The 27,774-nt window shown below is 37.7% G+C and overlaps 1 protein-coding gene across 1 annotated transcript in view; it reads left to right on the top strand.

Moving 5' to 3' along the window:
• The window catches only part of DNTT (DNA nucleotidylexotransferase), a 73,013-nt gene that overhangs the window by 29,803 nt on the left and 15,436 nt on the right, over positions 1 to 27,774 (top strand). Inside the window, exons 8-10 of the mRNA XM_053450058.1 lie at positions 15,732 to 15,834; positions 18,966 to 19,211; positions 23,871 to 23,954. Of these exons, the coding sequence (XP_053306033.1) occupies positions 15,732 to 15,834; positions 18,966 to 19,211; positions 23,871 to 23,954 (433 nt within the window). The remainder of the gene's footprint in view (positions 1 to 15,731; positions 15,835 to 18,965; positions 19,212 to 23,870; positions 23,955 to 27,774) is intronic.

Here is a 27,774-nt window from a genome sequence, read left to right as displayed (position 1 = left end):
GTTGTATGGAAACTCAGTTTCTAGTGTATTACTGTCCCGAATACTCATGCGTGGCTTCGTGCGAGAACAGATTTTTAAAGAACTTTGCCTAAGGCGCCCAAAGAATAGAGGAGAGGATACGTGAAGTTGTTTCCATACGAAATGTAGGCTGAACATCTGGATCGCCTAATTAGGGTACGGTAAAACTGTCTCCTAAAATGAAGATAATAAAAATGTTCTTCCTGCATGCGTAATTAATTAATTACATTTTGTGATATTAATTCATACTGATTTCTATATTTTCATTGTCTAGCAGATGCAAAATACCGGGTTCGTTGCACAAATTAGTATCATGTTCGACTCCGATGAACCTGAGAAGTAAGATTATGGTATTCGGACCTCATGGATTGCATGAGTGTACAAACATGAAGTTAGAGTAAATACTCATTTTCGTAGAACTTAACAATGGCTGACCTACATTACTGAATACAGCGCTGGGGGTATTACTATATATCTAGCGCTGAGGGTTATTACTGTATACAGCACTGGAAATTGTTACTGTATATATAACGCTGGGGGGGGGTTATTACTGTATAAAGCATTGGGGGGGTTATTGTATACAGCGCTGGTGGTTATATTACTGTATACAGCGCTGGGGGTTTATTACTGTATACAGCGCTGGGGGTTATATTACTGTATACAGCGCTGGGGGTTATATTACTGTATACAGTGCTGGGGGTTATATTACTGTATACAGTGCTGGGGGTTATTACTGTATACAGTGCTGGGGGTTATATTACTGTATACAGTGCTGGAGGTTATATTACTGTATACAGCGCTGGGGGTTATTACTGTATACAGTACTGGGGGGGTTACTGTATACAGTGCTGGGGGTTATATTACTGTATACAGCACTGGGGGTTATATTACTGTATACAGCGCTGGGGGGTTATTACTGTATACTGTGCTGGGGGGTTATATTACTGTATACAGCGCTGGGGGGTATATTACTGTATACAGCGCTAGGGGTTATTACTGTATACAGCGCTGGGAGTTATATTACTGTATACAGCGCTGGGGGTTATTACTGTATACAGCACTGGGGATTATTATTGTATACAGCACTGGGGGTTATATTACTGTATACAGCACTGGGGATTATTATTGTATACAGCACTGGGGGTTATATTACTGTATACAGCACTGGGGGGTTATATTACTGTATACAGCGCTGGGGGGTTATTACTGCATACAGCGCTGGGGTTTATGTTCAAGGAGATAAATATTTTCCATGGGACCTTTCCTTTAATCCGATTGTCTTGCTGTTATTAAGCTCATTTATTGTCGTATTATACGTAACAAAGCATTCCGCTGCGTGCAGAGCGGTTGTTCAGGACAGGAACAGAGCCCGGTGTTTCCGCTGATTCCGAAAGGGCAGAACTGACTTCCAGTTAGACTTCGGGGATCTTGTTCGAGTCTCGTATCCGAGCCGATCGCACTGTTTTCACATTGTTTACTTTCAAGAGACCTTAGGTACGTTTGGCAGTTCTTACGGAGAAAAAAAAGGCACAGATGGACCCAATTCATGTTCTCTGGTATATTGCCTCCGGTCATTAGAGTTAACAAAGCGTCTAGACACTGGTGTATTGCATTATATTCCTAAAATCTGTTGTGTTTCTTACCCTTCTACACGGTTAGACTGCTTGCAAACTGATGATGCGTTCAAACACAGTCCATCCATCTCAGTATTTCATTCTTTTTAAAGCTCCTAATTTAGTTCTGTTTTTCCTTATAGAGGAACGACCCTAGATTTATATTTTTTTTTGGGTATTGTTGTGTAGTCAGTATAGAATTTAGTGTTTTTTAAGCTTAGTAGGTCGGTGAAGCAGTGAGCTGGAAACACAAAGTTCCTCCATGCGACGAGGAGAAGACAGAAGGGTTCATGGACAGGTGATTACTTGAGTCAAATATAAAAGGACGGTAACATTATTGATTTAAGAAGGTTTTAAGATGGGCCAGGGGGCAGGGGGGCAATTGCCCCCCAGGCCGCCCGAAATATAATCTAAACGGCCACTGGGTGCTGATGCCGCCGGCCAGCGCTACTTTAATACGTTTTTTTAAAATGTAATATGGCAAGCCGGATCGGCTATTAAATGAAAAAAAAAAAGTATTAAAGCAGCGCCGGCCGGCGGCATCAGCACCCAGCAGCCGTATGCGATGGCCGCCAAGTGATGGGAGCAGCGTGAGGGGTGAAAGCTCCGCCCCCTCGCACTCACCTTTCACCCCTCACTCTGCTCCCATCACTATGCGGCCGCTGGGTGCTGATGCTGCCGGCCGGCGCCACTTTAATTCTTTATTTATTTATTTTGAATATGGCAAGCCGATCCGGCATATTAAATAAATAAAAAAAAGGATTAAAGTAGCTCCGGCCGGTGGCATCAGCACCCAGCAGCCGTTTAGATCAGTTTTCCAGCAGTCTGAAAGGTGAGGGGTGAAAGGTGAGTGCGAGGGGGCGGAGCCACTTCACGTGACTTGCCCCCCAGGCCTTAGGCTGCCAGCCCTCCCCTGACGTAGTGTGTATTACTTTTGTACCTTTTTTATACGTGTTTTTTATAAAAAATATATTAAGCAGGGTGTTGAGCGTTCCCGTTTAAAAATCTCAAAATGCTTACATTGTCCCTATGTAAAAATGGTAATTTTTCTGTGTTGTTACCCACATTTTTTTTTGCTACATTGATCCAAATGGCACCAACGCTCCCATTGCTTGGAAAAATGCCGAAACCCATACATTTTGATTAGTTCTGTTCTATAAGACCATTCCAGCTAATGGGCCATAAATTGCAGCGTGGCATCGGAAAGTGCCTGGCGGAATAACGCATCTGGGGGAAAAAAAATGTTATTTGGCCAACATCGAACGAATTTGACGACAGCTGTGACTTTCTAGTGCATATGCCTCGAGTCTGCGGCGCCGTCTTGATCAGCTGCCCATGTACTTCCTTAAAACTTTATGGACCTTAAATTTAGTGTTCTTTATCTAGTAAAATTTAAAGGTAAACATTCCTTACTTTAAAATCACTTGCTTGGAACACCGAATTGCTATTTTATGTTATTTTTGTATTGATGAAATGTTTTTATGTTCCGTTTTTATTACATTTACATAAAAACCAGAACTACGTTCTGGTTTTATTACCTTATTGATATTGCAGTATAAATAAAATCTGACAACAACGATATCTTGATGGCTTTATTAAGTGTTTTGCAAATATTTGAAGGCATAGCGGAGGGAAAAAAAAAAAAAATCTCTTACAACTGGGAAAAATATTCTTCGCCGTTCTGAGGTCAGAGTGCGCAGCATGGAGTTTTGAATTAGTTCCAGGTAATGATAGGGACAACATAGGAAAATATGCAAAATTACATAGGGTTTTGTTGAGATGGAGAGAAGGTCCTGAAAGCTTATATTATTTGACCTCTTTCTCTTTGTTGCCCCAATAAAAGGAATCGCCCTCAACGTAAAATTTCCATCAGTAAAGAATGCTCTGTTTGCCAACTGTCTTTAAAAAGATCTTATATTGGTCATCAACCACATTTCTTTTTCTGTTATTGATTATTCTAATCTGTAATCTATAGGTCCATTGTAACACAATGCCTGATCCTTTGACTTTCAGTTTGTGCCACGCTAACCCCCAGATACTCTTTCTGTGCCATCTTTGTCGCCTAACATTTGTTCTTTGCCATCATTGCCCTCAGACAGCTTGTCTGTGCCATTATTCCACCCAAACAGCTTGTTTGTGCCTTATTTGCCCCTTGCAACATACACTCTGGCACACAAACCTAAACACCCTTATAAAAATGTAAAAATCCTGACACTCATAAACTTACTCGTACTCATTAACACACATGTACACACACATTCTAACACATACACACACATTACACATTCACACACGTGTAATGTGAATACACATTCATGCTCACATGCTAATACAATGCATACACATCCATTCATTTGATATCACAAACACTTACACATTCATGCTAACACACACTCCATCTCAAACCACTTACACGTACATTCTTACACACAAACACTTACATATACACATCTATGTTAACACACAAACACTTACATATTCATGATAGTACACTTATACATAGACATTCATGATCACATTTACATATACATAGACATTCATGCTCACATACAAAGACAGGTACTCCTTACCCCTCCTGTATATTTGATTCTGTCTCGGTTTCACGGTGATGTAACGTAACATGACCCTGTTGTGTTGCTGGCCCTCCGTGCCGGTTACAAAAATGTTTGGAGAGGGCCCTTTGCCGGTCAGAAGGGCCATTTCTGAACAATTTTAAATCATCACGACCCTAGAAGAACAAGCTCCATCGCAGTTGTGAGCCCTGGGGAGCTCTGTAGTTACACCACTGCCTACTTGGCTGAGAGATCTAAAGTATTGTAAGGACTATGTTGTCCTTTAGATAATCCATATTTACCAGTACATCCATACCTTACAATGAATACATGGGAGGGTTGGATTTACAACCAGATTACTTAGATATTACTGGTATTGTTATCAAGCATTAACTGAGAAGATCTCAGACCTTCAGTAGAACGATGCAAACATTGTAACAATCCTCTCCCAAATGATTGAATAATGTTTCTATATTACTTTGTCTCATTATTCTACTGGAAAAATCATTTTGGAAGGGAATCTCTCAATTAAAGCAAAAGCCATAAGTGCTAACTAACAATATTAAAATATTTTTATATGACAACGCCGTGCTTTCATCCTTGAGTATTGTTTATCTGTCAAGTGATATTAAACGCTTATGTGTAACACATCTTACACTTAACAGATGTGACGTATTTAACATACGGCTGTTAATTATTAAAATAAAATCATCTACATGTTGTCCATTCCAACTAGACATCATTTTGCCCGGTTTGCTAGGTGGCCACTTCGGGTCTACTATGATATCAAACAAGATGCCAATATTAATATTAATTGATGAGTTGCACGTTTAATCCCCTTTATTAACCCTTTATAAATGTGTTAAACTGTTTATAATTCATATAATTGATATCGTAGAATTTCGAGTGTTTCTGAAGAATCTTTATGACCAGAAGAACCATAAGTACCAACAGCAGCCTAAGTAGTTGGTCTCCATGGCAAAGCTAAAAATATACTATTATAGAACAGATTAAAAAGAAATTATGACACGTTGTTAAGAATTAATATCACAAAGTTTACATTACCCGCCCTCATTAAAATAGGATTTAAAAAAAATTTAAATGCCGCCTTGTTCATATCATTAATCACTTCCACTTTATTGCCTCTTATGTTGGTGTTAGGAGGAGAAACATTTAGAACACGTTCCAATAGTGTAGTGACAGAGAAATACTATCCTAGTGTACGCTACGTTAGATCTTTTTTTAAATCCCTTAAGGACAATGGGCGGTCCCTAAACCCTTTGAAAACAATGCATTTTGAGCCCATACATGTACGGGCTTTGTCATTAAGGGGTTAAATCCCAGTATGGCGCAGTCTACCATTGCAGTCTGTGATCCAGACCCATATACGGTCTACAAGGAAGACCCTACATAAAGGAACAAAAAATGCAGACCCTTATATATTGGACCAAGAGCAAGTGTAGCACCTTAAGGACTGCCCTACCGCCATTGTTAAAAGATGACATGACTGTCCCTTTAATGTATCTGTTTAGGAAGCTGGATACATTTTCATTGTTTTGTTGATAAATGTGAATGAATGCGTGTCCTTCAGCCAGTAATCCACCGCTACTTCCTATCATGCCTTCGTATATCTATGTTTAAAGTAATGAGTGTCCTCTGCCAGTGGATCTCAGCGTGAGCAGAAATTACAAAAATGCACGTTTTGTAGAAGGTAATGAAATACAAATAACATACTTGCTGAAGAATACAGTAGCATATTTCATTATATATCTACTGACAAGGTGTAAGGACAAGGGAATAATTTTCAAGGGACAAGTTCACCTTGCCTCTCTTGAACACTTTTGTTTCCTTTAAAAGCAATTAAAGTCCTTCAACCGCTTGTCTTCCATTTAGCTTTCTCCTCATTTGTGCCACTTGAGAAATTTGATATTCAATGGCAAGTGCAAAATGCTCTCAAATGAGTGTTCATCCCATCCTACCTACTTTGCTAGACTGATGTTTCAGTGTTAATTACCGTCTTGGCATTTTCTAAACTGACTGACAGTGCAGCGTACAAGCGAAAATCAGCTCTGTTCTTCGTGAACCTTCCCGCTGAGCAGAATAAGCAAATGGCATAGATTTCCTTTTACTAACATAATTAGAGGCACGGTTTCTTTTTCCCGAGATGTAACATATTCAGAAAGTATCACAAAGTACAGTGAGATGGGTGGAACGGGGCTGGAGGTTGTGTTCTGAGACATGAGAAGAAGTTACCGCTCTTAAAATTAATCATTTGAACTAATAATAGCAAGGAAAGAGAGGAAAAGGTGAAAATTGGTTTTCTCAGCTAGAATGAAAACGGATCATTCCTGTTTTAACATAATTCTATTATTAACAAGAGAGGGGGCCAACTCAACTCTTGCGTAAAAACCTCACCAGGGTTTGACCATCATAAGTGTCCAGCTGGTGGAATTACCTTCAACCAGATTGAGCATCTGGCGCACCAGGCAAATGCCCTGTGGGCCGCTGGCCATTGGCACCCATCGGCTGTAGTTACGTCACCAGACGGCCACTGGCCTTAAAGTGCCAGGGCTGCCTTGTGATCTCCAGTCCGGCCTTGACTACAATGGTGGATAATCAAAATTCACTTTATACTACCAAAAAACTATAAACCACTAGAATTGTTACCTCTGATGTTAAAAATACCCTTCTCCACCATTCTCCACGCCAACAAACATGAAGACCATTAAAACACTGAGAAAAGAATTGTTACAATGTAATGAAATTAGAATCTGTTTCTTGCTTGGGAACTTCGGACAACAATGACCTAAAATTAATTCTACGGGTGGACGTTAGAACTTAACCATTTGTCCAAAGAGTCCCGAGAGAGGTCACAATGACCGACGTTCTGGCTTCTCCCGTGCATTGAAATAAATCACAGAAATAATGTATTTATGAGTGCTCCAAATATTTATTCATCTAGTTCATGTGCTTTTTTTTTCGTAACTATTTATTTTTTTGTCTCCAAAGGCACATGTAAAATTTAGCTAGTCAATGTTTTTTTTTCTTCTAGAAATATGGATTAGAGGGTTTGATAGCTCGTAGAATTCACATGAGCAATTTTCCACTTACTGACCCTTGGTCTCCAGAGAGCAGGAATGCAATTTTGTATTTCTTGTATTCTTGTCGATTGATACGTCAACATTCTAGATTCCTGTTAAAATGATCTTACGACAGAGCAACGCTGCCCTTCCCTATAGCTGTTTAACCCCTTAATGACAAAGCCCGTACATGTACGGGCTCAAAATGCATTGTTTTCAATGGGTTTTGGGACCGCCCATTGTCCTTAAGGGGTTAAGATATGTTTATCTCTTTGTCAGACTCGAGTAAGTGCGTCTTACACCTATGGGAGTTGGCTGTAGACGATATCATTTATTTTTTGCAATGGATCATTTCAGTTATTCATATCATAAAAGCAATTTCATAAAAAAAAAAACTGATCACGCATTTAACTGTTGTTTTGATATATTTGGACTTACTCTAAATGCCAAAACAGAAATAGACACTATATTTCCCTTTTTCTTTTAAAATTTTCTTAATAAAAGAAAATAACTATTCTTGGAATTATCATTTTGAATTTCCTTGTGCTGTTAAATCATTATGTATTCCACAAAAATTCTACTTATTACATAAACCATTTTTATTGTCTAAAACCTCCGCTGAACCACATTGCCCATCTGACCATGTAACTGTAAATCATTTCGACAGTCACGAAAGATTCAATCTGGATCAATGGGATACATTATGTGTACCTTTTATATCTGGTATGCCTATAGACAGAATTATCCATTCTGCTTCATCGGGCTGACTGGTACCCATTAGACTCCAGAACGTCTAAAAAATAATATAAGCGGAAATGGGAAATGGAGCCCATCGATACGTGTATGGGCTCCATTGACTGCCAACGATTGCAACGATTGTATCTATACCCCATCCACTAGATCCTTAGTGAATAGACTCAAAAGTTGGATTATATTGACCAAAGAAATAGAAAAGCCTTACCTAGTCCTAAGACACCATTCAGAAAATGAAAAAGTTAAATAGAAGTGGAAAGAGAACCAAAGGGAATTGAGGAAAGTCAAATACGTGAAATTGAAGATGGCCGGAATCTCTTTACTCTTCTAGCAATCATCTCGGTGCAACTTTAAACTCTAAAATAATGAAAAAGTATCCAAAGTAATGAGAAAATGCATTTTAAAATACCATGGTGTTCCTATTCATCTTCTGAAATTGATTTTTTGTAATTCCCACAGATGTGTCAACTATAGAAAAATACTAAAAAAAACACTTTATTCGAAGGATGCCCCGCTCCACAAAGGCTAGCCAAAACACTTTCAAATATGTCTCTTAAATTCTAGAAGGAAAGTGCCATAGCAAACCCCTCAAGCGTCCCCCTTTGCCCCCCCATCCCTTCCGTGGTGTCCCTCTTTTCTAGGAGGCTGAAAAATGGGGGTTACAAGTTATTTTAGCTCAGAAAGATATTAAAAAAAGATATTCCGAGAAGGAAGTGGTTTTTAAACTAATTGGTTTGTAATATTTACCAGAAATGTTTAGTATTTCAGCGACGATTCATTTTAATTGGGTTAAGAATGTTGTATTTCAGTAGAAGTCATTGTGCAAAATTCTATTTTTGATGCTCCCTTTAAAAGTGGCGCTCTGGGATATGACATCATATCGGTTAGGTCTTCGCTGAAGGTAAATACACCTCTGATCACAAAAAGCAGTGCGTGGAATCTGCCTCACCTGTGGTCAAGTACAACACCTTGCCCTTTTTTGTTTTTACTACATAGAATTATAATAACCTAATATTATAATGTTAATATATAAGAATAAGAATATTATAATTATTATATTATAATTATAATAATATTAATAATAATATTATAATAATTTAATATATATATAATATATAAGCATAAGAATATTATAATTATTATTATATTATTATTATAATTATAATATTAATAATAATATAATAATAATAATAATAATAATAATAATAATAATAATAATAATAATAATATAATAATTTAATAATCAATTTTTAGACCTGCATAAAAAGAAGGTTAATCGTAGGGATCACAGAGATTTTCCTATTAGACTCATTACATTCAATACATTAAAATAACGATTTTGGAGTACCCCACAGCTTAGTTCAGCAGCCGCACTTTTCCAACTGGTTCATTAATAACTTTTAAGAGGATATTGAAATCATGGTCTTTATTTTTTTTTTTTTAAAACACACTTTTTTTAAGATAATAAGCTCACAGCAAGGTTTTTGCAAAGTGGTTTTGATTAATTGGGGATTAGACAGGTACAATACATTTCGGAAGAAACGCTACATAGTTAATGTAAATTTGTGGACTGAATATAGTTCAGCGACTAGGTAAATTAAGCTGGTTCATGTTGATAGGTTGTTTCTTTTTTCTTTAATGATGTTTCCCTTAATATAATATATATCTGATGGGCTGCCCACAAGAAAAGGGAAAAGTACTTGCGAGTGTCTATATGGACCAAAATCCCAGTCGAGGGGATAAGCTTGAATTGGCTTGGCTATGGTTTGTTCTCCATCTCTCTTGACAAGCCAGGGCTCAGCCAGGCATTGCTTGCCCAGCTATAATATATCTTGCGGAGGCGAGAGCTCAGTGGGTTTATGTTACATGACCCCATGGTGATAGGGCGGTTGTGTGAGCAGCTATGAAGAGAGACTAAGTGTGCTAGGGCACATGTGTGTGTCAGCGTGTGTGATAGAATGAGTATGTCTATAATAGAGCAAGTGTGTGTTAGAGTGAGTGTGTGTGATAGAATGAGTATGTCTATGATAGAGCAAGTGTGGGTTAGAGTGAGTGTGTGTGATAGAATGAGGATGTCTATGATAGAGCAAGTGTGTGTTAGAGTGAGTGTGTGTGATAGAATGAGGATGTCTATGATAGAGCAAGTGTGTGTTAGAACGAGTGTGTGGGATAGAATGAATGTGTGTGCGTGTGTGATTAAAAGAAAATGCGTTAGAGTGAGTATTTGTAGGATAGAATTAGTGTGTGTGATAGAGCAAGTGTGTGTGTGATAGATCTAGCAAGTGTGTGAATTTACATGAGTGTGTAAGTCTATGACAGAAGTGTGTGCTAGAGTGGATGCATGTCGGTGTGTGGGGAGCAGGGTCTCAGGGGGCACTCAAATTTACTTGCCCCCCCCCCCCCGGGCCACCCCTCTCGACAGCAAAACTGGATCACAAAGTGCAAAAAAAGCAAGTAATTTAAATTGTAATTTATACCTGTTTTGTAATAGGCTGATTCACGCGAACTGAACTAAAACCTGAAAACTGCGCCAGTGCTTATTATATATACTATCTACGTTGTATTCCCATGTCGTTTGCAAACTGTAATGCAAGAAAACTCTTTAGAGTATAAGATTATTAAGGATTGATGATAGCGTTTCAGCAGAAAGAGTCTCTTATTAACAAAAAACACGCAACCGAATTTTGTTGCCTATAAGCTTTTTTTTTTTTTTTTTTTTAGGCTTTGGTCCCCTGATATCTAAATCAGCAGAAATATCAACAGCGCTCTAAAAAAAACAAACTTAATAATCTATTTCTGAAAACATGCAAATCTAACAAGTTTTGAAACTTCACCTTCCCTAAAAAGAACCAAAAAACTGCTGATATTATAACTTAATAACTTAGTAACTTTACATTACATTAAAGCGGATCTGTCTCTTTTTCCCGAATGCAGGATTTCCCATTCTGTTTACTAAATGAATGTATGTAATGCTGTTTACAGAGTAAAAAAAAGCAATATACATGCAATAGACGCTCATTTAATGTCTAAATGTCCAGAAATAACATCATAATTATTTTTTTTTACAATAAGTAGCATCTACCAGGTCCGGACCGGCCAATTGGCAAACTGGACTAATGCTGTTCTTACGTTTGCTGCTGCTTGCGTGGCAAATCTGCTGATTTAACGGACAGCCGATGGCTGCAGACAGACGGCCTCAAGGGCTTGTGTCCATGTGTATCCAGCCGACGGCCGCATATATGCTGTCTAAGTGTAGGTGAAGCGAGGGTCCTCAGGAATAACGAGCTGCGGCTAATCCCACCACTAAATTAAGGTACCCCAAGTTTGGCGAGTTCGTCTAATTTTTCATGGCTATATTGCTTACCAAGGAGCTGAATCAGTGGGACTGCGCTGCATTTTTAACCCAAATAAGACTTTCAAGCAATTTAAAGCCCTCTCTGGACACCATTAATGAGGCTCTTGTGTGGCAGGAGGGGGGCGCTTAACCCTAATGTTTGGTCCGAACTGCATTTTTTATGGTTTGGATTAAGACCATGGAAATAATTGAACACCAGCCCCGTATTTCATGAAAACAAGGCAGGTGGTCACTCACTTGCATAGAAAAAGTAAGTATGCCATAGCATACCGGAAACAACCCACCGCCATTAGAAATCACCCATAATACCAAAATTAACTCTTCGCAGCCGCTTCCATCAGATCAAACATAAGTCTCCATGCGTCTGCAAGCTGCTTTGAGGGTTTTAAGGGAAGGGAAGGAAAGGAAAGGAAAAAGAAAAGGAATGAAAGAAGGGAAAAAAAGAAAAGAAAAAAGGATTTCCATATCCACAATCCAATGCAATACCTTGACTGAGAAAGCTCATGAGTTCTTCCAGGCTCAGTTCTCAGATCTTCCATACCATAAGTCCTAAGGCCACTATTACACCTTCCAGAGACTTTTCAGGAGTAATGAATGAATCATTTTGCATGAACAGAGATTCCGCTTGATTTTTCATATGAATTAACCATTAGCGATTCATATTAAACAAACATGTCGCTTTACAGGAAGAAAGATTGGTAAACGGGCCCAGACAGACTCGTTCATTACTATTAATCTGGTTAATTATTTTATCTCTGCCACAATTTGATAGAAACGCTTTTGTAGCATTCTGTTCCTTTGTATTAACGATAAACAGCTTCCCCGTGCGAATGACAAAGTGGTTTACATTCAGTTCCAAGTTCCAACTGTCTTGCATTCATTACAAGGGGCCCTGATATCTTCACATCAGGAGATACATGTTGGTTATTTCTGTTGGCGGTTGGTCAAAAAATCTTCTAAGAAAAAGTGTTATAACCGACGCATTAAAGGAATGTCCTCGATACTGCCCTAGGACTTATTGTCCCTACCTCTCCTAGACCAACCAGGTGTCTGTCCCTTCTTTTTAATGCAGATAGTTTGGATATGACATCATTTCCCAATTCACTAAATGAAGATGACATCATTTGAGATCTTTAATGTCCAACTAGTCCATTAGGAACCAAGGCATGCTAAAAAAATCCAATCAGGACGTTCGGACCCCGGTAAAGCAAGGCTGTTGCCCCACCCTTAATTTGCCACCCCTGGCCCAACAGGTCTTGGTGGGAACAGACTACTGCAATTAACCATTAAAACAAGGAGTATGCATATATTTTCCAATAGGATTATATCATTTCAGGGGAATCAAATCATTATTAGCCATTTCAGGAAATATGTCAATGCACATATAACACAGATGCCGCCAACAAGACCACTCCAGATCTGATATGGCCATCATCTTTCCATTCTAAACCATTTAGAATTCATGTTGTAGAATGAGCCATCCATGAATGGTTAAATTTCTATTTATATGTAAAAAAACCTATAATTTTGTTAGAAATAGCACATTCTAATTATTTTCAGATGCTACAAGAGCAAATGGTCTGCATTGGAGTGAATCTGATTTGAAAATGTGCTTTTGCAAGGCAATGGTGCCGATCGTTTTGCCAGATGAAGCACATGTTTCAGAGGAAACGTTCCCCCAGGAACTCATCTTCAAGCATTTATTATTATTATTATTATTTTAGTTTCCCAGCCTTGAAAATATCCTTTATTTATATATCTATGCTTAATTCTTTTTATATAGCCAATAGTATCATATCATATATTATGTAACTGTTTAATGTATCCAGTCTAGAAGAAAACACAAAATAACTAGTCGCCAAGAACCTTCTCAGACCAAGTCTGTTATGGTTGGACATCCTACTCTATGCACATCAGTTGGTTAATTCTAAGATGTTACTTCCCAGAGAGGGTGGTAGATGAGTGGTACAGCTTCCTAGAAGAAGTGGTAGAGGGTAATACAGTGAGGGTACATGGGATAGACATATGGCTCCTGAATCTAAGACGAGACCAACGCCTGATTAAGATTTGAGTCTTTACATCAGGAACAAAATGGGCAGACTGGATGGGTCAAGTGGTTCTTGTCTTCCACCAAGTTCTAGGCTACCATGTTCCTACATCCCTAGCTGGAAAATGTTTCAATTCGTGGAGTATGTACAAAATTCTCGCCAACTTGTTGTCATTTCAACAGCTTTTTTTTTTACACAGTGGCATTTTTTTACGCAGTTTTTACAACCATAACACATCTGATGTGATGGAAGTCTAAACCATGTGAGGTCTAACCATGGTGGACACCCCCTCGCATTCGGCTGAAACAGGCGTTAACACACTTTCTCACAAGATCTAATAACTATTTATCTAATCAGAACACCAGGCTTTTCTTAATGAGACCAGCTGTGCGGCAAAGTCAACCACCTGTGATTAATGAACTCATTTGAACGCACAATAATAATAATTGCACTTTTGAAAATAACAGGGAATTTGTGAAAAAAAAAGAGACTGCTGTGATAAAAAAAATATATAAAATCATTTTCATGTCTAAGTTATGACCCTTTTCGGTTCGCTAGAATTTCAGAAATACATTTATTTTTACATCTGTCATTTGGAGTTTAATTTCCCAGCTATTTCTATTTCTTGTAAAAATGTAGCCATTGAGTTACAATTTATATTATTTTATACCGGCTCCTGGTCTAACAAATAGTAGTCTGTCCAACGGACGTTTAAAGGGTTGGAAAATCATATAATATACCCCAAAGAAATAGAATAACTTGTTTACTGCATCGATGTATAACTCGGAGACTCGGAGCTGTCCTCCATTATCATCAGTCAACTTTAGTGGATGATGGGCATTGTAGTCCAGCGGGATGATCTGAAATGGCTTGCACCATACCGTGGGAATTATTAGTACAGATATATGCTGAAGGCTTACAAAAATAGCCAAATATAATCAGTAATGATAGATGGCGCGTTGTCCTTTAAGCCGACATAATGTTTTCCTTAGGGGGATAGGTTGTTTATAGCATCAGATATTTTTATTTATTATCCAAGTGACACATTTAGATTACATTTTAGCATCTTTTATGCCTTTGGAATCACAATCAATTATTGTTCTGCCTCTAACATGACACGAAATTTGATTCTGCAAAACAAGACCGTTTAGGAGTAAAAACCGTAAAATAAACCCCAATCCTTTGTCATCATTTTCAACTCGTCTCCGTCATTCGGAAAGCGCTAAAATACTGTATCGGCTTTTGGGTTGGGGAAAGGCATAGTCCACTAATGTTTTGGTCGCTGCACCCAACAACTGCTGGACTGATGGCAATCTGAAGACCCCTTTGCTCATAAAAATAAAAAAACAACTAAAAGAAAAAATATAATAAAAAAAATAAAAAATAATAATAATAAAAAAAGTATAATAAAATAATACAAAAATAATAATAATAAAAAAAGCATAATAAAATGTAACATTAATCAATAGAGAATATCTCTGTTAGCAAGAATAGCATATGGGGCAATATGTTTATTTCAAGCACCCCAAGTAAAACAACTGCCTCTCTAAACACTTAGTGGGCGTAATTATTTTATATATTGATATTAAATGTTTTATCTCTCTATTTCTAGTAACTGTTTTATTTTCCTTCACATACTTTTTACTCATTAGCATGAGTGTTGTGGTGCCGACTCACTGATATTACTATGCACCATGAAGGGCCAACCCCAGTAAGCTGAATGGGAGAAGGGTGTCTGGACAGCCCTGCATAAAGTATAACTAAATTTATGAGATTTCTTTAAAATTTTGTTGCCGTGGACTGCTGGCTGGACGACTCCGAGACTCCCGCGGTCTGCAGCCTGGATATGCCTGGCCACATACTCTGTGACTTTAAAAATATCAGGCGCATGCTTTACGTCATATGGCGGCCGCTGGTCCTAAAGTGCCAAGGCCAACTAATCATCCCCAGCCTGGCCCTGACTAAAAGGGATCCAAACATGGAAAAGGGAGGCTTCACCCAGAACTCAAATCTGGAGAGTTCACAGGCATGATTGCGATCTATGTCTGCTTTTATAGTGTAACAATGCGTCTTACATTTTTAGTGTTGGATGGCTGAATTATCCTTTTTAGGAAAAAAAACGTAAAGCCCTAAGTGTTAGGTCATTGGATGTTTTTAATTTATCTGACGTAAAGAAAAAAAAATATTTTACTATTAAATAAGATAATTTGTCTTAAGAAAAAACCTATGGAGGACGCAGAAACAAAGGAGACATTTATTTCACTTATAATAAAATATTACTATATTTTTTAATTTTTTTTTGTAATCCATAGAGGCAAAGAAATTGGACATGATGTGGACATTTTAATCACCTGTCCCAGGAAAGGAAAAGAGAAGACTATTCTGAACAGCATGCTTACTATCCTGAAAAATCAGGTATGAAAATGATTACATCAATAACTTTATGTGGAGTTTTTTTTTTTTTTTTTTTTTTTTAACATTTTCAAGTATTTGAATAATATAACACATTTAGCGCCAGAGGGACATACAACAAATAAAATGCTACCTTTCGGTGCTGGATACTTTGATGGAGAAGCCTAAATTATTCTTGGCGGCCATATGGTTCCACGTAATTAATAATCAAATAAATCAAATTGGAAACGAAATAAATAAATAAAAGGGAACTCTTCACAGCTTCCAGCATCGTTAAATATAGCTTGTATTTTTTATTTATTTTTTTTGAATTGTTTTAATGGTATTTTCTTTAAAGGTAAGTGACTACTTTACCTTGGAGAAGATGATTAAATATTGCAAGACAAACATAATAATTAGTTTGTTTTTTGTCTAAAATCTTCTCTCTTCTCCTTATGAAACACTTACAATGTCAGCCGGTACCTGCTACCTTCCACGGCTATTAAGTAACAAAAGAAACATAGAAACCAAGCATCTGACCGCAGATAAGGACCATTCAGCCAGGGCCGAACTGGCGATGGCGAGGTGGCCCTGGCACTCTAAGGCCGGCGGCCGCCTGCGGCCAAAGTTTGGCTATGCTAATCCAGCCAGTGCCCTCACACTTTGGCACCTGATCTACCGCTGGAGAGCAGATCTGGTGAGTGTGTGGCGTTGTCGGCCACGGCCCACCGGGCATTTGACCGGTTTGCCAGGTGGCCAGTCCAGGCCTGGTCAAAACGCAGCCCTTCCCTCAGCCCAAATGTGCCTCGGTGTGAAGGAGCATCTACCGACCTCTCCTTTAATGCTTCCTTCATGGCCTGCTCTCCAACAAAATGGTGCATTGGTGTTAATGATGAGGCCTGTGCTGGTGGGGCCAAATGGACAGCTGCCACGGGCTCCTATGGTATGCCCTGGCCCAGGGTAGCGGCCCTGATTAACAAAATATTTTTAATTATATACATTTTAAGTGACAGAATTGGTCAGAAAGTATTTGTAAAAACCAACAAATTATAAAAATGGTTAATTAAAAATAAATAAAATAAATCTAATGAAGAGGAGATATCTTGATGGCTTACAGACGACGGATGATTAACAGCACAAGATAAAAGCAAAATTTGTTGTGATGAACATTAGATGATATCACCAATATATCAAATATACTTATGCGCCTATTCCAAGGGGGGAGTGTGTGAATATATTTTATATTTTTATTTAAATTACAAAATGTGTCATTGAAGCTATGAGTAATAAAATGTATCTGCTTCAGAGCATACAAGTCCTGTGTGCCAGTCTGGCGTGGAGTTAATATTAGGAATCGTTCTCTGGATATAACCATGTGTTGCATGACTCAGTCATCTAAGAAAACGTATTATTGTTATTAAACATAGTATAAAATCTGCTCGTAAGATGTGAAAATAAAAAACACACCATATGGCCGTTTTATCAAAGTTATTTATAATAAAAGACTTGTGCTCATTTTTCTTATCTCTTCTTCTGTTGCCCTGTTTCTGTTTGGCTAGATATTTATGAATTATTTTATTATTATTAATAATATTATTATTATTATTATTATTAATATTGTTATTATTATTTAAATATGAATTATTCAAATAATTATTTAAATTATTATATCATGTTTTATGAAAATAAAAAAAAAAAAAAAAAAAAAAAACAACAAAAAAAAAACAAATGGCAAAATGTTCAGATAAATGTCTAAAGTTCCAAAATAAATTACCCACAATACTCAACTGCCAGTCCGCAGTCACATGTTTCTGGAAAAAAATGACACAAAATTTAGGACTTTTTCTCAGTGAAACAGAAATTAAATTAAGCAGACAAGTGGAACAGCACCTTTAAAGCAAGTGACATGGCTACCGCAGCATGTGTGTCATGGCTATGAATGACAAGCCCATAATAATGGGATGTATTTTATATTTTGAGGATAAAAGCTAAAAGGAAGCTATTATGCAAAAAATAATAATAATAATAATAATGATAATAGTAATGGTTACATTGTTTCTTTGGTTATTTTGCAGTTCCTTGTGTTTTCCCTTAAAGTTTAAGCTGAAAACAATTGTTCAATGACGTGTTTGCCAACTGAGAGATTATTTCTTGGCAAAACGTGTACGTCGGTGTTAAATCAGCTCCTAAATGCTAAATAATTAGTATGCTGTGTGTGCGTATCCTTGAAACATTAGGAACATGTAATCATATTGCAAGTATACACAATTTTTGCAGCGCAGTCAGTAATGTGTCCTGATGTGACGTATTTTAAATTGGCAAACAACCTAATTGCCAGGCCTTGATGAAAGCTTTAAAATTAGTACATAATCCCTCAATTTAGTTTTTTTCCACTAGTCGGCCCTTGTGTATGTGTGACTGGACGAATATGTGATTTGTAATTCATATATATATCTATATTATCTGTGTTAGTGCTTGAAATGATTGATTTATAGCTTTAATTGTTTTCACATATCAGTTAATTACACCTTGATGTAATTATGCATTTATTTTATGTTCATGCAACCAGGCCTAAATTTGGCAGCCATTATTATTACTGGCGATGCCAGCTCGATAACGTATCTAGCACATTAACAAGAAAACAGTAAACATGGTCGGTTAAACACTTTCAAAATGAGTAGAATCTGTGCTGAAGAATATGAATTGAGGGTAATTAGAAAGAATACTCCCTTTAACTCTTTTCTGCTTTGGTAGTCATGGTGGTTATTTCGACTGAGGATCCCTAGTTAATTGGGCAAACGTCAGTGGGGTATTTACTTTCATCGCTTTCCTAGGCCTTACACAGGGCAGTGCCACCCGTTGCCCTCTCTGCGCTGCTGTCCTTATTACTTGGAGTATGATGTCATACCCCGCAGCTCCCCTTTTAGGAAGTGCAAGGCAGATGGAACCTATGGAAACCGCCGACTTGGCAAAGTCCTCCATGGTGTTAATGGGCCACTAGGGCGAGAAGTGAACTCCCTTTGGATCGGCCCATTGAGTAGCGGCATTACAAGGAGCCTGATCGGCTAATAAGGCCCTCTACACCTGCCGCCCAAGACCTAGAAGGGCAGAGAAGACCATATGATTAAACAAATTACATTTCTTTCTTTTTTTAGGGACTGCTTCTTTACTCTGACACAATCGAATCAACGTTTAATGAGGCAAAGCTTCCGAGTAGGAAAGTGGATGCCCTTGATCATTTTCAGAAGAGCTTTACGATTCTCAAACTTCCGAAAATAAGCATGGGCACCGGTAATCGTGAAGACACGGAAAGCAAAAGCTGGAAGGCAATTCGAGTGGACTTTGTGATAACACCGTCTGAGCAATATGCATTTGCCCTCCTTGGATGGACAGGCTCCAGGGTAAGAAGGCACATCTGTTTGTGAGACTATTTTAATAGTACATTGTCTTCTACCAATCAGCGCTGGTATAAAGGTTAAAATAATAACAAACAAAAGAAGCCAATGTTCAAGAAAATAAACTTGTTGGTCCTACTCACTTTGGGAGGTGGTAATGCTAATGAACACTCTAAATACTATGTGGTCATGCCTGCAGACTGTGGCCCTTGGCTACTGTTGAAGCAAAATGGTGCAAGTAAAGAGGTTCTATATCTAAAGTCCCTTGGTAATCTTCTGTATCTCTATTACTAGAAACATATTAACAGAAGAATGTGGCATGCTCCATCATACTCTCTCCACGCTCCATCATACTCTCTCCATGCTCCATCATACTCTCTCCATGCTGCATCATACTCTCTCCACGATCCATCATACTCTCTCCACGCTCCATCATACTCTCTCCACGCTCCATCATACTCTCTCCACGCTCCATCATACTCTCTCCACGCTCCATCATACTCTCTCCATGCTCCATCATACTCTCTCCATGCTCCATCATACTCTCTCCACGCTCCATCATACTCTCTCCACGCTCCATCATACTCTCTCCACGCTCCATCATACTCTCTCCACGCTCCATCATACTCTCTCCACGCTCCATCATACTCTCTCCACGCTCCATCATACTCTCTCCATGCTCCATCATACTCTCTCCATGCTCCATCATACTCTCTCCACGCTCCATCATACTCTCTCCACGCTCCATCATACTCTCTCCACGCTCCATCATACTCTCTCCACGCTCCATCATGGGTGACAGTACTAGCAATAACAAATTGGCCACACCAACCAGCCTTTGTGTCTGGATTTACATTCGACTTTTAAAACTAAACCAACAAATCCATTAATATACATGGCCTTGACCACATGGAACATAATGACACGCACTAGGTAAAGTTCACGTAAAACCTCTGAAGTCCATTAGCCTTCAAGTAGCGGCACTTGGTCTGTTGGAACACTGTTGATTTCTTAGAGCAGGACCTTGTGTCCAGAAATCATTTGAAGTTACAAACCTTACAGGCATTCTGGTGATGGTATAGGTTGGTGTGGTATAAGTGGAGAATAGACACGGCTGGGCGAGCTTAAAATTCAGCCCTTTGTACATTTGTCTCGCTTATAGGTAAGAAAAAAAATGTTCAGACTTGATGGGCATAAAGACGTTTTATCTGCCACCAAATGTTAGGTTTCTATGCTTAAGCTAAGGTTGCGTTCTATTTAAACTGATAAACGATTTGATTTTAGAGAAGCAATTATGTATCGTAGGGTAATTAGAATGTTGCCGAGTGCATCATTTATAATACATGACAAATCCTTTTGGAAAGGCTGCTTCTTGCCACTGTTGAGCTCAAACTGGTGCTTTTTCGTAGCTAATTATTGTGATACAAGTTTTTAATAATTACACACAGGTTCTAGGAAAATAAATTAACAAAAAAAAACTAATCAAGGTTGTGTCTGATTTAACCCTTTTAGCACCTGATGGCGCATCTTGGGTCTCAACTCAATATACTGCTTATTGCACTCTTCCTACAGGGGGTTAAATTTTCATAACACTTTTATGGATTTATGATTATGTATTTTGACATTATATGATTATATTTTATGAGGATTTGTTTGTTCGATAGGATCAGGTCCCAAGATTATATGCGTTGTAAACATTTAATTTAGAGGAGACAGATTATTGAGCTCCAGAAAATGATGTGCTTCAGAAACCATGGCTGGTCTTTAAAATACTTTACCTTCAAAGCTAAACTGAGAAGAAAATTAAACTTTTCTATGATGTCCCGTTTTGCATTGTATTACCCTATATTAACCCCTTAAGGACAATGGGCGATCCCAAAACCCATTGAAAATAATGCGTTTTGAGCCTGTACATGTTAGGGCTTTGTCATTAAGGGGTTAATATCAAGTACAATTTAAAACTGTAAAGCTACTCATATAAAAAGATACTCTATCCCCATAGCAGATGTAGGCTTGTAATTACACATTAGCATCAGGAGGCATCCTTTGCCATACTGTGGATTTTGGTCAAATGGGTTCCAAAAACACCCGGCAGTAAACGGAAGACAAACTTGTGTGCTTATCCACTAACCTTTAACAATCAAGTCCTCCCATGATCCCCTACATGGTTATCGCAATTCTAAACTAAGAAAGTTTAGACAAATTCAACAAAATACTCTAAATACTCAAAATAAATACGAGTCATTCCTAATCATATTATTACGCAACTTAGTATTTATGATGTGCTCCAGCCATCATATGCACTTTAATACATATAATAGCTTAGAGGTCCCTTTAAAGTTACATGGTGTTCTCCTTACAAATTCTTGGGGCATTCCCAAAAAACCACACACACACATGCATTATCCTCTAATCCAACCCGTAGCTATTCTCCACGTAGGAGTCAGTTAACTCGGGCTTGGGGGACACTTGGGCATACATAGAAAGTGCTCGCCTATTGATTTCAGTGAGAGTGCTTTTCTGCCACTGATTGGCTGCTTCAAGCAACCAGTCACTGGTGAGAATCATTGGATTGCGAAGTAGCTAGGAAGCTGCAGCTTCTGCCTAAGACAATTGCTTTCATTTTTTTTACCTGTTTAAATATTGCGTATTAAAGTACTTTTTTAAAGCATTTTTTGTTGGCGAGACTGTCCGGGACATTAAACATTCTCTTTAAGCTTAGGTTGTTACAGAAATTGGAATGATAAATGCATAACCTTCCTAAAATTAAAGCTTCTCTATGCAAGAACATACTCATCATAAGGATATCACGCTTCAATGTACTGCCTTTTACAGCATGAAAAAAAATATTCATTCTCTGGCAGTAAACGCTACTGAATGACGAATCATCCATCAAATCCTTGCGTTTTCCGTTACCCTTTCTGCCTACAGGAATTTGCCGCATACCTTCTCTTTCAACTCACGAGGTTACGTCGTGTTTGCAATTAATTGCATTTTAAATTAAATCTTCAGTTCAGTATATTCATGTCCTCATTATATCAATGTGTCTGTTCCCCAACTTCCCTTACTCTATAAATGTCTTTATACATTATCTTTCTTTCTGTTCGTATTTGCATAAACAGGTCTATGTATAGATATATTACACAATATATTAAACCCAGTGTTGTGATTTTTCCAGGTTTAGCACAATAATCAAAGTATAATACCTGTATAGATGGAGCTGATGCATAGAGAATCTCCCCGTATTTTCTCATCTTAGTACAATTTTGCATTCTACAGGGGGCTTACGACGTGGATGTAGAGCGTAGACTAGCTTGACTGTAGCGGATTCCCATTTATGAAACTAAAATGAGCCAAAAGCATTCCAAAAAAATCAAATGTTAATGAGAAGCGAGGTGGGAAGTGGTGTTGAGCATGAATATAAAGTCCATGATTAAAACTCCTATCTGTTCTTTGAGGGTCTCAGTGGTATCCATATTAACGGTAAATTGACGGTATTTTTTAGAACCTGCGTAAAAGTGTTGGTATCATGGTGGATGACCATTTTTAGCATTTTATAGATAAATGACCACATTATTTAGCTTTATAGATGTTTTCAGGGTATAAAGTCTTACATGTTACCATGTATGTAAGGGGTGTTTTTAATGCATTGAATAAATTGGTCTTAATCCAAACTCATTAGTAGAGGAGACACAGGACACTCTTGTCTGGTGCAACTGCCTAACGTTGAGTGGTGGTAATGGTTATTGGCATAACAAAAGCACAGAATAAATACCAGATAAAGTTTAAACTAAATCTCAAATTCTGGAACCACAAAACCCCATGTCAAACCAACCAGGAAGGTCAAGCGGAGTGTCCCACTAAGTATGTATATATATATATATATATGAGTTAGGCTCTATACAAGCTAACCCCGCACTATGTTTCAATGAAATCTAAATTAAAAATATACAATTTTTAGCTAAACTCTTAAATTTATACTTAAGAAGAGCGATTTAACAATAGTATTCTAAAGCAACGGAAGTATTTTGTACAATAATTCCAACTATTTTATCTGTATTTAATCATTTCAATCCAATGAAAAAAAAATTACAATAGGGCTGCCACATATATTTTTAACGGCGTAATAAATGTTTACCTTATACTATATTACAAATTGATCCGGTGATCAGAGGATGATAAGTATAATAATACTTCCTTAGCATTTACATACAGTTAGCCAATTAGAATATTGGCAGGTGTTTAAATGACCTGTTTTTTCTAGTAACATTTTTTCATCCAAATTATTATAATTCGGTTTATCTGAATGATTTACCAGCTGGATGTACACATATTTCCACAAACAATGCTTAAAAAAACCTGAAGAACAGAACTAGATAGCTTGCATTCCATTAAACGCCAGACAAGAAAGGTATCAACATTACCAAATTTAATAAAACTAGAAATTTTTCAGATTTTTGTCTTTTGTTACATTTCATTTAATTTAAATATTTTCCTATACATGCTCATATGATAATTGTAGATCTTGGTGAAATATGTTACAAACAGCTACATTCACGATCAATTCCCAGTGAAGTAAAACCTTTGTCAACATTATATTATATATTATATAGTTTCTTATAATATGGGGCAAAATCTAAGCATTATTTGTTTTCATTCTAACAGCAGTTTGAGCGGGATTTGCGGAGGTATGCCACCCACGAGAAGAAGATGATGTTGGACAATCATGGGCTTTATGACAAAACCAAGGTATTGTTAAAATGAAATGTTCACTTTCATACTTTTAAATTAAGAATGATACCAGCGATGGGGTCCAAAATGGTCTAGTCACACGGTAGTCTTCTCCTTAGTTCCAAATCCAATCACTATTATAATATCTACAGACATTTCACACCGGTTACACAAAACATACATTATAAGACATAAATTACCCTTATTTTCTATACATTTTGGGGAAAAAAACCCCAAATTAATTATAATTCATTATAAAAATATATCAGTTCTGTATTCTATATCAATGATCCGATTTGCTGAATGTTTAATTTTAAGTGGTAACAGAATCTTGGTTTCTTCTAATCTTTTATCACATTAGTTTGCCAAAAGCTGTTTACTTGCACAGTTAAACCGGCCTTCTTATGTATTCTTAAGTTGCGTGTAATAGCCTTATTTTGGCAGACGCCGTGCTAAGATGATACGGTTAGAACAGGGAAATCGCGAACAAGGAGAGCATCTTGATGTACCAAACATTCTACATCTGTACAACTTACTTCAGATGTCTGCGGTAACAACTCCGACAAGCCATTAAGACGCCGAGGTTATAATATTGATTTCCGATGTTAGAAGGCTTGTTACTGTAGCCATTACAACAATTAAACACTACCTCTTTGCAAATAAAATAACAGATGCATATTATTACATTTCCATAGCATTTCCAAGCCCAGAATCATTTTCCGCAGCTAGCAAAATGCCCGCTTGATTTATTTCCCTGTCTTTGTAGCCGGTCGACAAGAATTTTAAAATAATTAGCTTATTTTATTTTTTTTTTCCTTAAAAGACTTAAAATGCACCAGAGCGCTTACTTCCATAAACTTGAAGTCTTTTAGCGAGAACTTTTTAGAAAAGAGTTGAATAAAAAATGACCACTTTGCCAACTGGAAACTATTTTTTTTGTTTTTTTTTTGGAAGATATAAAAATTACCATTCTGGACGCAGCGCCTCGTTAATTGTGCATTAAATGCGAAAGGCTTTTAGGAGCGTAGTGATTTCGCAAATAATCATAAAAGGAAATCGTGTCAATTTAAGGCAATTTCTGTGTTTCTTAGTGTCTCGTAGGAAGGCAGTTGTATCGCTTTTAGCTGTGGCGACAGAATTGGTGGCAGGTCAGTAACAGAAAACCAGAAACACTCAGGATGTGAGAACTAAGGGCTAAACGCTCTTTTTCTATCAGTATGTCTTAACGTACGTTAATGCCATTGTTAATTTTGTATATCGGATAGCCTGTTAATTAAGCCTTTTCTACTTAATTTCCACTCACAGAAATAGCAGTTTCCTGAACTTGTGTCTCTTAAACTGTCCTGGCTTTCAAATACCAAATGTATCCTGCATTACAACATTTTTTGGCTTTTTTTCCTTTCAACTACCAAAGGAGTTTATTTTCTACAACAAAATGAACCAGGTCACCTGATTTTAGGCCATCATTCTGTACTCTGTAAGACGATGACCCCGTACTTGCTTATTGATGTCCCATGCACAGGGTCGGCCCTCGGTTTCCAGCTCCCAAGGCAGACTAAGCCTACCTTGCATGCCCCTGCTTGCTAACATCGCAAAGAACTAGCTGGTTACAACACAGCAGCTCAGTGACCAAGGCAGCCACCCCGATAGCCTTTATGGGATGGAATTATTATCTGATGAATGTGTGATGGACAGACCAATCTCATTTTAGGGTAACTTTTGGTGTTATCCATTAAAGAATCCAGATTGTCAATCTAGTGTAGATCTCAGCATCTATGCTTGAGTTGGAAGAGCCTCAAGCTAAGCTGGAGTTGACCCAACTCCCCTCTTGAAGCACCTTGATCAAACTTCGGCTAAGCGTCAGTGTGCAGGGTTGGACTGGGGCAGCCCTGACGCTTTAAGGCCAGCGGCCTCTTGTGCTCATACGAGCAAACCCATGCTCCGCTTTTATACTCGAGCAGATTGTGGCCGCGTGTATCCAGCATGGAGGGGCACCATCGGTAAGTATGTGACTCTATCACATGTGCTGACTTAATTCCCACGATCCCTTAGCGCAAGGTTGTTCTGGAATCGTACGATTCATTCAAACAGGAAGCTGTTACCCACTTCCTGCGTTCCAGCAAACTGCGCGTTAGAAACTGTTTGCAACAATGTAATTCCTCTGTAATAGCAAGATGGCGGTTCATGCATAACACACATCAGGAAATAACAGACGTATTTCTTTACAGAAATATTAAATTGAAGAGTTAAAAAAGACACAATTAGAAGAGTGCATATTCATGTAAGAATCCGAAGTGAACATAATCTTCCAGATAAGAATTCTGCTATAAATCTGATTTTTCCAGAGAATTAGCAAGCCTGTAAAATAAAATCTCTTCACCCCCTAGAGGCTTGCCGTTTATGTAATTCCGCTAGCTAGGAATGTATTTTCTGATTAATGCTTTAAAAAAATATTCATTTGTCTTCCGAAATTTTGCATTTCAAAGCATGCATTGATGTTGGTGTTTATTTACTCGACAGAGATATATATCGACTCCTATCCCAAAAAGTCATCATGAATATTAACTGATCCTCTTAATCACGTACATTTCTAATTCGTCACGGAGAGATTCTGAATTTTCAGACAAAGTATAAAAATGTGTAATACGGGAGTTTAACGCAACAGCCTGCAATGCAGTTCTAATATGTTGCACTGCTTGAAGCCAGCCGTGGGGTTTTAAACACTGAGTGGGTGTGTGGGATTGGTGTGGAAAAGCCGAATAATAACACTTTTTTTTGCTTTTGGACCTTTTTTGCTCTAAATAATCATAAAGTATAATTATTTTCAGCTGTTCATTATATGTACTGTATATGTAATAAAATGGCACAAAGGCTCTTCTTTTGGAGTTCTAAAGAAAATGAGATGGATCTATGATTTGTTTTTTTTTAAATTAGACCTTAAATATTGACAACCAGAAAAGATAAGTTTTGCATTCCGTCAGTATTTTAAATGGCAAAAGAAGGAGACTTTTGCGTTAGGGAAACATTCCGAGCTTCTAGAAAAGAGAAGCATCGCAAGAGGAAAGAGGGGCAGAAGGGCAGAGGAACTGTCCCTCTCAAAGAGGACTTTGGAAGTAAAGTATACATAATGTGTGTTGGAATAATACACTTATTTTATTAGAATTTTCTTCTTATCAGATGTTAAACTACTATCTATACCATGGTTTATGAGCCAGGGGATGCCTGGGGAGCTTCCCATTGAGTTCCTGGGTATGTAGAGATTCTCTGAGTAGGAATAATGACATTTAGGTCTGTGGACTCCATGCCTAATGATATATCAGAGGCTAGCCAAGGCTCTCGTATGGATCAAGAATGGGACTTCTCCAGGTCCTCCAGCCTGTGAGCTCCTCGGGTATGATTAAAGCTCCTAGTGTTGTCCATACTCCACACTAAAACATTGGCTAGAAAGCATGAATCTTCCATTGTTCCAATAGACTTTTAATACAAATCTTATTATCAAAGGCATGGTGAAGACTTAGTGCTAGGATACCGAGATCTTCTGTAGATAGTAATTAGCTGAATTCCATTATTGAGCTTTACAACCACCCCAATTAATTGTTTTTACATAAGGCTTGGAGCCTACTGGTCTCCTTAACCCATCAAGTTTTGAACTTCTAAGTGAAAAGGTATAAAAAAGAAGATTTATTAACTGTCTATATGTGAACACAATTTAATACAACAAGAGATTGTCAAAGTATTTCCAACCACATTCCTAAATTTTTCTTAGTGCCCTTTCATAAGGAAAATGTTTATTGCTAGTACATCATATCAATCAATAGTATGTCTCGGCTGGCGATAA

The sequence above is a fragment of the Spea bombifrons genome, chromosome 11 (genome assembly GCF_027358695.1).
Source record: "Spea bombifrons isolate aSpeBom1 chromosome 11, aSpeBom1.2.pri, whole genome shotgun sequence".
NCBI classification, from domain to species: Eukaryota; Metazoa; Chordata; class Amphibia; order Anura; family Pelobatidae; genus Spea; species Spea bombifrons.
This window is presented reverse-complemented; position numbering and strand designations above follow the sequence as displayed.